This window comes from Myotis myotis, unplaced genomic scaffold (genome assembly GCF_014108235.1).
Source record: "Myotis myotis isolate mMyoMyo1 unplaced genomic scaffold, mMyoMyo1.p scaffold_m19_p_6, whole genome shotgun sequence".
NCBI classification, from domain to species: Eukaryota; Metazoa; Chordata; class Mammalia; order Chiroptera; family Vespertilionidae; genus Myotis; species Myotis myotis.
Window position 1 is genome coordinate 37,696,613 of NW_023416368.1, and position 13,063 is coordinate 37,709,675.

General features: G+C 38.4%; 1 protein-coding gene across 21 annotated transcripts in view; it reads right to left on the reverse strand.

Moving 5' to 3' along the window:
- Positions 1 to 13,063, reverse strand: part of LOC118657633 (transformation/transcription domain associated protein) — a 112,815-nt gene that overhangs the window by 92,277 nt on the left and 7,475 nt on the right. For all 21 annotated transcript variants that reach the window (XR_004968062.1, XM_036311894.1, XM_036311887.1 and 18 more), the window contains exons 5-12: positions 12,824 to 12,928; positions 11,770 to 11,853; positions 10,384 to 10,440; positions 8,728 to 8,853; positions 6,689 to 6,766; positions 6,410 to 6,498; positions 5,308 to 5,404; positions 4,197 to 4,335 (exon numbers count right to left, since the gene is read on the reverse strand). Coding sequence is in view for 20 of the 21 variants with exons in the window: in XM_036311894.1 (XP_036167787.1) it covers positions 4,197 to 4,335; positions 5,308 to 5,404; positions 6,410 to 6,498; positions 6,689 to 6,766; positions 8,728 to 8,853; positions 10,384 to 10,440; positions 11,770 to 11,853; positions 12,824 to 12,928 (775 nt within the window). In the remaining variant the exon portion in view is untranslated. The remainder of the gene's footprint in view (positions 1 to 4,196; positions 4,336 to 5,307; positions 5,405 to 6,409; positions 6,499 to 6,688; positions 6,767 to 8,727; positions 8,854 to 10,383; positions 10,441 to 11,769; positions 11,854 to 12,823; positions 12,929 to 13,063) is intronic.

Below are 13,063 nucleotides of genomic sequence, written 5' to 3' on the forward strand. Positions count from 1 at the left end.
ACTCGCCCCCAATACTTCACTGGAGGGACATTCCTTCATTCTTAAAAGCTGCCATCATCAACCGAAACCTGTCTAAGAAGGGGGCAATATCTCCTAAATGCCCCTGGGGTCGCCCTTCTTAAACATTTTTTTTTAATATATTTTATTGATTTTTTACAGAGAGGAAGGGAGAGGGATAGAGAGCTAGAAACATCGATGAGAGAGAAACATCGATCAGCTGCCTCCTGCACACCTCCCACTGGGGATGTGCCCGCAACCAAGGTACATGCCCTTGACCGGAATCGAACCTGGGACCCTTCAGTCCGAAAGCCGATGCTCTATCCACTGAGCCAAACTGGTTAGGGCCCTTCTTAAACATTTTACTGTTAGTCATCATGGAGAATAATAAATTACAAAGACCTGGGAAATTTCAGTGTTCTCAAAGAAATGGGCTTAGGGGTCCCAACTCCCTGGATGAAACTGACTAGAAACTGATGGCCCTCCTCTGTTCCTCCAGTCCTGCAGAGAGAACCATCACCAACCCTTCCCTCCCTCCTCCCCCTGCAGGCCTCAAGACCAGAAAGACTGGTCACTCAGGGTCAATTCACATTTCTGAGGATGTGCAAACAGGATAGCAACCTGCATTTTCTAGGCCTCTAGTCCATATGCCCTTGGGGAACTCGGGCCACAAACATCCAAAGGACATTTAGATTCTGGAGCAAGCCTGCCATTATGGCCAGCTTCAATCAAAAAAAAGTACATTCTTGGGGGGGGAAAATGTGCTAATCACTGTAAAAAAAAACAATAAAAATAATAAAGTACATTCTTCACCAGAAAACAGCTGAGAGTCAAAGATATAAAAGAAATATGTACATTGGAGAGACATAGTGCACGTCTCCGGTTAATAACCAAGTACGGCAGCACAGGGAGTCCCTCCCAGGTCAGAGGAGGGAACATCCCTGGACTGTCTTCAGTGAAGTGGCCAAGAGGAAGGAGGCACAGAGGGAAAGGTGCAAAGGGCACAGATGTCTCATGCTGGAGGACTGGCTAGGGCAGTGGTTCTCAACCTTGGCTGCACATTAGAATCACCTGGGAATCTTTTTTAAAATCCTGATTTCTGGGCCTCATCCTCTGGAAATTCTATTTCTTTGTTATGGGGTGGGGCCACAACATTAGTAACAAAGAAACAGAATTTCCGGAGGATGAGGCCCAGAAATCAGAATTTTAAAAAGATTCCCAGGTGATTCTAATGTGCAGCCAAGGTTGAGAACCACTGGGCTAGGGGATAAGTTCAAGGAGAAGGGATAAAAAATTAAGTGGCACACAGCATTGGTTTCCAGATCCCCCTCGTGACCAAGAACCAGAATCTCTGGGAAAATGGGTAACTTTATTAAACCATCCGGTTTTCTAAAACTACTGCTCTTCAGAATTGGAGCAAATGTGTTACCATTTGATATCATCTGAGATGCCAAAACATTAAGCTATGTGAAAATGTTAGTGGATTTGTGAAATGTAACTACGTGCGTACATTTTTTCATCCTATATAATACAGAGGCAGAGCAACATCGAACAGACTGTCAAACTACAGCGGGAAGGCTGGGGAGGGTTGGGGAGGGGGGGGCGGTAAGAGATCAACCAAAGGACTTGTATGCGTGCATACGAGCATAACCAATGGACACAAGACACTGGGGGGCATGGGAGGCTAGGGAAGGGTCAAGGGGAGAAAAAAAAGGAGACATATATAATACTCTTTGTAATACTTTAAGCAATAAAACAATTTAAAAAAAAGAAAAAAGAAAAAAAAAAGAGTAATATGCAAATTGACCATCACTCCAACACACAAGATGTCCACCCCCATGTGGACACAAGATGGCCAGCAGGGGAGGGCAGTTGGGGGCAACCAGGCCTGTAGGGGAGGGCAGTTCGGGGCAACCAGGCCTTTAGGGGATGGCAGTTGGGGGCAACCAGGCCTGTAGGGGGCAACCAGGCCTGTAGGGGAGGGCAGTTGGGGGCAACCAGGCCTGTAGGGGAGGGCAGTTGGGGCGACAGGGCTGGCAAGGGAGGGAAGTTAGGGGTGATGGGGCCAGCAGGGGAGCAGTTAGGCATGATCAAGCTGGCAGGGGAGTGGTTAGGGGGTGATCAGGCTGGCAGGCAGAAGAGGTTAGGGGCAATCAGGCAGGCAGGCAGGTGAGCAGTTGGGAGCCAGCAGTCCTGGATTGTGAGAGGGATGTCCCAGATTGGAGAGGATGTAGGCTGGGCTGAGAGACACACCCCGCCCCCATGCACGAATTTTGTGCACCGGCCTCTAATTTTATAATAATGTGGTTAATATTTAACAAGAGTCTTTCCATGTTTCTTCTAATAAAATGTAATGCTATCACCTATTAACTCCAGGAGCTACCATGGGCTTTAAAACAAAGTATCCTAAAGGCTGAATTCAACAAGGCTAATGTGATCAATCCCTGGAGAGTAGCATTTTGGAAACCCGCTGATCTTTGTGGAACAGGTTCCGTAAGACTGAAACCAAGCCGTATGACCTCAGAGAGCCTGGCTGTGCGTGATGGAAAGCATGAGTTGTTTTTCATCCATCGGCACTTCAAGAAGTAGAAACCTCTTGCTACAAAACTCCCCAGATGCACCTCCAAAATCCTTTTACTTAAACGGCAGAATACCGAAAGTTACTGTGAGAATAGTACTCAAGGCACAACCCAGTAACTTCAGTAGATTTAAAATGTTTCTTTTAAAAATTCTTCTATTTTGCCCTGGCTGGAGTGGTTCTGCTGGTTGAGCACCATCCTATGCACCGAAAGGTCACTGGTTCAATTCTCGGTCAGGGAACATACCCAGGTGGCAAGTTTGATCCTAGCTGGGGTATATACAGGAGGCAACCAATCAATGCTTCTCTCACATCGATGTCTCTCTCTCTCTCTCTCTCTCTCTCTCTCTCTCTCTCTCTCCTCCTCCTTCCCTCCCCTCCTCTACCTCCCTCTCTTCCTCTCCCTTCCTCTCTCTGTAAAAATCAATTAAAAATTTTTTTTATTTTAAAAATAAAAGTAAATAGAAAATAAAATTATTCTATTTTGCTATTCAGAGATGAACACATAGAAAAGGCAAAAAGCAAAGGAAGCTGCCACCAGACAAGTCCCAATGGCAGTCAGCTCTCAAGGCGAGTGGGCTGTGAGCACTGGCAATGCTCAAGTTCTCAACCTGGGTGATACTTGCACGTATGTTTGTTCCATAATTTCTGGTGAAATCATACATTATTTTTGGTGCACTTTTCTATGTGTTACATTTCAAAATAATGTTTAAGTCTATCTTCCTTTCAACATCTACATACAAAAGGCACACTATAATTTGTATTTTAATGACACAAAAATATCTGAGCTTTCTTTACTGTGTTAATCCAAGTGTACCCTTGAAACACTCAACTGTACCCTTAAAAATTATATAAGGAAGCCCAATCTCAGTTTTACCCATGCTCTAATTTACAAGCATATAAAGCATTTAACATTTAAAAAATTACTGGGGGAAATGATTATCATAATAAAACAATTAGGATGTAACTTCAACCTAATGATTTGAATATATCAAACCTGAAAAGTATTTAACAATTAAAATTCAATAACTGATAGAAAAAGTGTAATTAACAGATTAGCAAAAAGCAAGTATCAGTCTTGTGCACTGAAACAAAACCAATTCATTATTTCACGGCGTGGAGAAAGAAATCATTGCTTCCTTCTCATATTGTAAAGTCTGAGAGCAAATGGCTATTTGCAATTTTGAAAGATATTCAGTTGAAAAGCAAAAAGGTACCAAGGAAGACTCAGAGCATAAGTAAGCGATGCTGAGGATATCATCACGTTCATTATGAGATCGTTGACAAAATAAAGAGAGGACCCTGGTGGCAGGCTCAGAGGTAGAAGGAGAGGGAAGCAGACAGACAGAGAAAGGGGGTAAGAATAAACTCGGGACAACAATAAGAAAAGGACAAGCTGAGCCTAAAATATAAGCACTGGAGTGAGCTAAATACTTCCACAACAAGGAAGTATCAGAAGGATACCCATGTCGCCTTCTGCTGCCCAAGACACATCTCCTATGTAAGTTCCCTTAACAAACTTTTAATGTAAAAACAAAGAACAATGGAATGTCAGCAGAGTGCCGGCCACCCCCAAAGATGTGGACGGCACTCATGTCAGAATTCCAGACAAAAGACATACGGTTTCTCAGCTCTGTCGTGAGGATGTGCTTTGCAGCAATCAGAAGCTCCTTTCTGAGGTGTGCAGTCTCTGCTGGGCAATTTGAAAGCAACTGTAACATTCCTTTTACCATTTGCTGAGAGTATTTAGTCACCAACTCCTGTAAAAACAAGAGGAAAACAACAGTTATATTGACTGGTGGGTATTAAGAAAAACCCAAAATTTATAAACTTCTTAAAAAATTCAGTAAAACTAAACTTGGCTCAAATGACCCCCAGGAATTAACAGGCCTAATAAACAAGTACTATACAAAAATTTTTAATAGTTTGTATGTGCATACTGCCATACTAGAAGGATGGTTAGAAACATAAATAGCAGTTTATTTTACATAATGGGGTTATAGACGTCTTTTTTTGTACTTTTCTCAACTTTCAACAGTGAATATACACTATGTTAAGGAGAAGGAGGGAGAAATATTAAAATTTTTAAAAAAGATACTCTTTAATATGTCATCCCATTACTGTAAGTTCTCAACGACACCCAAAACATGTTTAATCAACTCAGAATAAGTTCTAATCACAATCTCTTTTTGAGGTGTTTTAGCAAGGCAACTCACCATAGTGACTCAAGCTGACTAAAATATCAAGGGGTACCTAACTAAAATTTCTAAAACCAAAAGCTCCATTTTTAGTGCTTGATAGAGCCTGAAAGTGGGAGGAGAAAGTGGACTACAAATGTACAAAAGAAAAATTTTGAGGGGTTGATGGAAGCATTTTATATTTTGATGTGTTGGTGGTACCAAACTATATGCATTTGTCAATCATAGAACTGTTTACCTATAAAAGGTGAACTTTATTGTACGTAAATTATAGCTCAGGAAACCTAACTTAAAACAAGTCATGCCCGGCTGGCATGGCTCAGTGGTTGAGCATCGACCTATGCACCAGGAGGTCACGGTTCAATTCCCGGTCAGGGCACATGCCCAAGGGTTTGGGCTCAATCCCCAGTGGGGACCTGCAGAAGGCAGCTGATCAATGATTCTTTCACGTCATTGGTGTTTCTGTCTCTCTCTCCCTCTCCCTTTATCTCTGAAATCAGTAAAAATATATATTTTTTAAGTAAATGAACTTACCTGGTAAATTCTGATGATATAAGCTAAAAATGACAATGTTTTAATCTGAGCAGCAATAAAATCAGCATACAACTCCTTGTTGTAAAGCTTATGTTGCCTGAATGAGAAATAAATAAAATTTGCATTATTAGCTCTTAACTCTTTAGGTGACATTAACATTAATTAAAAGCCTATAATAATTACTGAGCCCAAAAGTCTGATTTCTGCACAGACCAGAACAACATAGCAGCAACAGTTACACTCTTCACTGTTATGCATTTCCAAATAATATAAAGGGTTTAGAGGCATAAAGCAAGCAGTTCTCTAAATCATTCATTCCATAGCAGTTACAATGTTTACCCCATAAAGCCACTCATCCAAACAGTGTTAGGCTATCTATTTACTCAATAAGAGCCGATGCTAGGGCCACAGAGGATGCTAACACTCATTCACCCTCAGATCCTGCCCTCAAATGACACAGAGCCAAATAGCCACAAGAAGTGAGTGTTAAAGGTCTTAAGAGGAAATGTATAAAGTTTGAGAAAAAGTTTCACTGAGAGAATGAATATGGTTCACCTAGAGCAGTGGTCGGCAAACCGCGCCTAATGAGCCACATGCGGCTCTTTGGCGCCGTGGCATGGGCCACAAAGTTTCAATTGCACTGAATGTGCGCACCCACACGTGGTATTTTGTGGAAGAGCCACACTCAAGGGGCCAGTTTGCCGACCACTGACCTAGAGTGATGGGTGGGGGAATTAAGAGGGTAAAGAACATTCTAGCACTCATGCTGAAAGGAACAGCAAGAACAAAGAAAGGCTTAAGGCGAGAAAGGTTTAGAAATCCCACAGACAGAAATCTAGAATATAGTAATTCCTAATAATAGTTCTAAATTTATGAAACACCAAAACCAAGGTTTAATACCTTTACCTCATCTTTTTAAATAAGGAGTAAAATAACTATTACTATCATCATTGAAATACAAGTTCAAAAAGTAAAAAATATAATTTGCCCAAAATTTTATCACTTAAAAATTTTATGTCTTACGAATAATTACAGCATGTATTTTTACTTGGAATTAAAGCAATGTGACAGTCAGCTTTGTCACTGTCCAAAGAAATCTCACCTGGCCTGTGCAGACACCTGAATTGCAATGGTATTCATGATCAGGGGCACAAATTCAGCAACAACATTGTGGATATTCAGTTTGTAGAGCTGAAAGCAAACACATCAGATTTTCATGCTTTCACACTTCCTGCATAGCAAAATAATTTGGCATACCAAAGAAACTACAGGAGTTAGCATGTGTGTATCATACACATCTATTTGCCACAGATTATTAGATGTGAACTTTATCATAAAATAAGAAGCCAAAAACCCAAGAAACTAGTAACAATACACATACCTGATACATTAAAACAACAATAATTGGCAATTCTGCCAATACTTTCAGAGAAAGAGATCCTCTTGGAATGATGGAATGCTGAAAGAGAAAACAAGCAGGACTGTGGTTATCCTGGTGGTACTTAAAAGAGCCCCAGTCAGTACCCCACTACTGAGCATTGCCCCACTGAAATAAAAGGAATAGAAAATGCTGATACATCTTTGTAAATATCTGTGGGAAAAGAATCAAACTATTTTTAAAATAAAGTACATAGAACTATGATTTAATAGAGGTTTTTATATTTTCTAATGTAATCACCTGTAGTAAATAACTTTGGGAAAATTTGTCAAAACTTAGAAATTCAAATCACGTGAGAAAAATTTATATATACATATATATATATTTTTTTAATCCTCAGAAGATATGTTTTTATTGATTTTTAGAAAGAGAAGAAGGGAGAGAGGGAGAGAAAGAAACATTGATCAGCTGCCTCCTGCATGTGCCCCAACCAGGGAAAAGAACCTGCAACGTTTTTGGTGTACAGGATTACGCTCCAACCAAGCGACCCTGCCAGGGCCATCTGAGAAAAATTTTAAATTAGTACCTAGTATTTTACTTAAAAGAGCAATAGCAGAAAGTGCATATTTACCCGGTTTTATTAAAAATACTTAGAAACAGAAAATGCTTGCTATAAATTTAAGAAAAAAATTTAATAGTCCTAATATAAAAGAATTCATAAAACAGGTAAGGAAAATGTCACACTCATACAAATGGGCAATTAACAGGAACAGACAAGCAAAACAAAAACAAAGACTCATAAACAGAAAACAAGTTTGTAATTCAAGAATAGCAAAGGAATGAAAGCCTTATTTTTATTCAAAATGCAGTTTCTTATTTATCCTAGCACAAATTCAAACATTCTGCAGCCCTAGCCAGTTTTGCTCAATAGTTACAGCGTCAGCCCACGGACTGAAGGACCCTGGGTTCGATTCCGAGTTTGATTCTGGTCAAGGGTATGTAGCTCGGTTGTAAGCTTAATCCTTGGTCCTGGTCAGGGCATGTGCAGAGGCAACCAATTCATGTGTTTCTCTCATATGGATTTCTCCCTCTTCCTTCCAATCTCTCTAAAGATCAATGGAAAAAAATATTCTCAGGTGAGGATTAATAAAACATTCCGTAAAACCATTGCAGTAAAGCAAATACAAGTGATATTCTTAATTCAATCATAAAAATATAGTCAACAAATGCTCAATACACATTACCTATGTGGCAGATATTACAAATACATTACCTGCAGACAATGACTAGCATTACCTTCAAAAAATTCCACAAGAGGCCGAAACCGGCTTGGCTCAGTGGATAGAGCGTCGGCCTGCGGACTGAAAGGTCCCAGGTTCGATTCCGGTCAAGGGCATGTACCTGGGTTGCGGGCATATCCCCAGTAGGAGATGTGCAGGAGGCAGCTGATCGATGTTTCTCTCTCATCGATGTTTCTCTCTCATCGATGTTTCTAACTCTCTATCTCTCTCCCTTCCTCTCTGTGAAAAATCAATAAAATATAAAAAAAAAAAATTCCACAAGTTTTTCAGATAATGAGAGGGAAAATTAAGGCCAAAACAAAGGTTCATGAACTTTCCTATATTCAGAAAACCCAAGTGCTGGGGCCAGAACATCATCCCAGCACTTCTGTCCCCAGAGCCCAGGCTCCCAGGGACTGAACTATAATTTATATGTAGTTTAAAGGGACTCATAAATATCAATACTAAGGATGGAACGGAGACTGGTCAGCTGCTCTTTCCAACAGGTGATCTGGACTTCCACTACAATTTTGTTTATACCTTTGCATGAAAGCAAGAGTTCACTTTCACCACTCAGAGGCTGCACAGCAAAATCAGTGATGCTCTCTCATGCACACACATTTGTTCATCTTAAATGCCTCCAAGTGTTTAAGGAAAAAAACAAAAAACTTAAGCAGTTTAAAACGTCACTCTCTCATATATTCATCTACCAAGTAGAGAGACCTAGTTAAAAACAAAAGCAAAACAATTGGAAAAACTTACTGTTCTCGTCTCACTGTCCTCACGCTCAGGATTGACCTTCACAGCAATTGCTGTAATCATACCAACCATTTCTGGGGGAGGGACTGTGTTCTCAGGGATCACCTGAGGATTCTCAAAGTAGCGGTTCTACATAAGAACAAGAGAAATGGTTTTTCCTACTAAAGTCGTACACAACATTCCTTCACAAAATAGCCCTGACACATGTGGTGGAAGAATCCAAATGTCCTACATGTATCCTGCTCAATCCCATAATACTTGAGATCCACTCTATTCAATACCAAAAAGACAACGTGGCAGAGACAGCATTTCTCCCCCTTCCACAACAGAAAATAAAAACTTGTCCTAAGTATTTTTTGCTCCTTCCTGGCTGAGAAAAGATGAAATGCATGCCAGGTTACATTAAACCTCCGTGAGGCAAGGAGAATGGCCCCCATCCCTCCAGTGATAAGAAACTAGGAGCTAGTCCCTCTTGAATTAACTTTTCAAATAGTCTCCTAAATAGAGATCAAAGATGGGACCAGAAGCAAAGAACAGAAGACATGTTTAAAGGCCAGGACCTCACTGTCATCCCTTAGTTCTCAGTGGAGTTTGGACCTCATATTAAACAAAACAGCTTCGCATGAAAAACACTGACTGAAATGGTAGGTGACACAATTTGATAACTCGAAATGTAATTAATTTTGTTTGACGCATTAGCAGATTAAAATCCTTAAAATACCTAAAAGTTAATTTTACAATATGTTCATTTAAAAAATTTTTTTAAGCTTAAAAAAATTCTTTAAAGTAAAAACAGATTTATGTGCAATAAATTTTTACCAAAGCATTATTTGTGATAGTAAAAAATTGGAAAATGAGAAAACCAGCAATAGAGAGATGACTGAAGTACATGCATATGATAGAAAATTATGGGGCCACTAAAATTACGACTGCCAGAAAAAGATCTTGGATGTTCTAAACTGTTAATAGCGATGCCTTCTAATAAGTGAAAATAAAATGGAGAGCAGATGTTCCTGTTCTGATCCACACACTTTTACATTGTTGGCATTGCTTGGGAAGAGTTCGTTCAACAGAAAAAAAAATTAATAATACAGAAAAATGCTGAAAGCATACACTACCTCCCCGAAAAGGCTTTATAATTGTGAGCACACCCATCTTTTTTTTTTTTTAGAGATTTACAATTTATTTTATTTTTTTTTATTTTTTTATTGCTTAAAGTATTACAAAGAGTATTATATATGTCTCCTTTTTTTCCCCCCGCCCTTGACAATCCCCTGGCCTCCCCTACCCCCCAGTGTCTTATGTCCATTGGTTATGCTTATATGCATGCACAACCATCTTTAAAGAGCACAAAACATCAATGTCAGTGGTTGCTTACAGGTCAAAACATTATGGATTTATCTTGCCTTTTTTTGCAAAATTTCTACAATAAGAATATATTAAAGTATTTAATTTAAACAGTGAAACCAAAAGAACTACTTTTTTAAATGACTGATTTATCAACCTAGATTCTAAACATTCCCTACTCTAAAATTAGCATTCTAAAATTAGCATCCCCCAATTAATTATTCCTCCAACGCAAGTGCTCCAAAATCCCTTTGGAATAAGAAAGTAATAAATAAATGTAAGTAATAAATTCAAATAATATTAAAACCATACCACTACTTTTGGAAGCTCCTTATAAATCTGTTTCACAAAATCCAAAAAATGATGAATCTAAAAAAAAAAAAGATATACAGAAGATATTTATAAACAGAAAATGCTTACAATAAGTAAGAAAAATGTTAATAGTCCTAATATATAAGAATTCATAAAATAGGTAAGAAAAATGTCAGACTCAAAACACAAACAAGCAATGAATGTGAACACAAAAGAAATACAAAAGACTGACAAACAGAAAACAAGCTTTCTAATTCAGAAGGAGCAAAACAAATAAAAATTAAAATAAATGCCACTTTTTGACTTACAAAAAGTAATACTACACCATGCTAGAGAGATTGCCATGGGAGGAAGACTCTCATAAACTACTGAAACCTTTCTGGAAATCAGTTTAATACTATATTTATCAAGAGCATGAAAACATTAACACATTTGACCTAGAAATTCTGTCAATAACTCTGGTTTATGAAGTAATTTGAACTAGAAACAGATATTCAATCAGATGTCATAAAATAAAAATTTTTCAAATACTTTAAATATCCAAAAATGAGGGTACCCATATGTAAGAATATTATACATCCATTAAAAATTAATTTTATAAAGAATCTGAGTGGGAAATGCTTATACATAATGTGAAGGGAAATGATCAGAACATAAAATGTCGTATACAGTATTATTGCAATCATGTAGAAAATATTACATATATAGAAGGTGGGAAAAGTGAAAGGCAATCAATATTGTTTTTAAGATGGGAGGAATTCTATTACATCGTTTTGCTTCTAATTTCTAAATAATCTATAATAGGTATTTACTAAGCTTATCATCAGAGAAGACACTGTATTAATTACTGCTAACACAGAGTATCTTATACTTACTCTATAGGTGCTAGTCACTGTGTTAAGAACTTTAACTTTTATATTTAATTCTTCAAGCAATCTTTGAGGATATACTGTGATTGTCCCCATTGTACAGAAAAGGCTCCAAATGGCTATAAGTTTACCCAGTTTCACAAAGCTACTGAGTTGCAGAGCGGATATTCAAACCCAGCTGACTTCAAAACACATCTTAACCCTTGAATAACATAAAATGATCAGAGCCTTCTGGCACATCAGACATTTCTGAATACCAGAAGCACCCAAACAGCTCTGCCCATCTGGTTAGTTAACACATATCCACACGACTAAACAAATTCAGTTAAATACTCATACACACATTCAACATAGAAAAGGTAACTGCTAAACCTATAAAGACTTTTCCCCAAAAAGGCTACATATTTTCTACACTTTTAGCACCATGTGTTCTGTCAATACTAAAGGAGAATAAAATTTTACACAGCACAAAGAACTGTCAGCAAGCACACTACAGAAATGCTCTAAGGATACTTACTTCTTGTGTAATGGGCGGCCTGAATTGTTTGTGTAGCTCAATAATTATTCTTAGACAAATAAGGACGTTTTCTTCATTTTCCGTCTTTTAAAAAAAGCATTTAAAAGAGTTACAATTCTGAGGACTTATTTTAATCTAAAGATTAAAGACTATTTTCTAAGCATTTTTCTTTATACACACACTGCATCCACCAACTTAGATTTGATTTATTGAAAATTCATGAAATCATAAAACACCGCTGCCCAAACAGGAAGACTTCATGGTTTTTGGTGGGCCATCTGAAGGGCAGCACACCAGTGAGTTCTGGTCAATAACACTGACAGATAAGTTAACTGACATTTGTGGCAAGTCACACTATGAACTAAGGTCTAATGGCCCCACTGACACTTATCATTGCTTGAAAGTATTGCCAAAAGAATGAACAATTACTGAGCACCCACCGAGTATTGAACCCTGTGTTTAACACTTCACACATACTCTCTATGTATGAGGTGCCATCCACACTATACGGAGAGGAAGCTAAGGCTCAGAGAAGATAAGCAACATGACTAACGTGATACAGCTAATAAATGAGAGCCAGGATCTGAATCCAACTCTCTCCCCCCTCCAAAGCTCATCTTTCCAAGGGGCCCAGAAACACAATAGAATTCTAAACACTTCAAGACAAGTACAGCAAGAAAACAATTTTAGAGATTAACTTAACAGGTACCAGATGAATTAGCCCCAAGAATTGGAGAGACTCTTTATGAGCACCTACTGTGCTTCACACACACAAAACTAGAAAGCAGGAAGCCAAAGAACCCTGTACTCCGAGTCTGTCAACAACCACCCAACTCACTTTGAAAGATTTCTACTGTGTAGAGTCAATTTCTCAGTGACTCAAAAATACGAAAACAAAAGAAAACTTTAATAATCTTTCATGGTAATTTGGTTGGGAAAATGGACATTAGGAACTTTAGTGAAGGGGAAACAGTTGTATAACACTAGATTTTACATTAAGAACCTCATTTAAAGTTTTTAATATTGCAAAATAACAAGAATTCCCAAAGGTTACCTCTAAAAAGCGAAACATCACGGAGAGAACATTTTTGGTATGAGGACGAAGATGTTCATTGGTTGGTATTCTATGAATGATTTCAAGAACTAGTTTCCGCAATTGCTGGTGAAGAAAAATACAAAATGTAAATATAAAATCCTCCCAAGAGCTCCAAAGTAATTCTTTTGCTTTCTACAAGTGTCACCCAGCTGTCCGTACCCAGCACTGGTAGCCTCACCCCAGCATCAAGCCCATTTT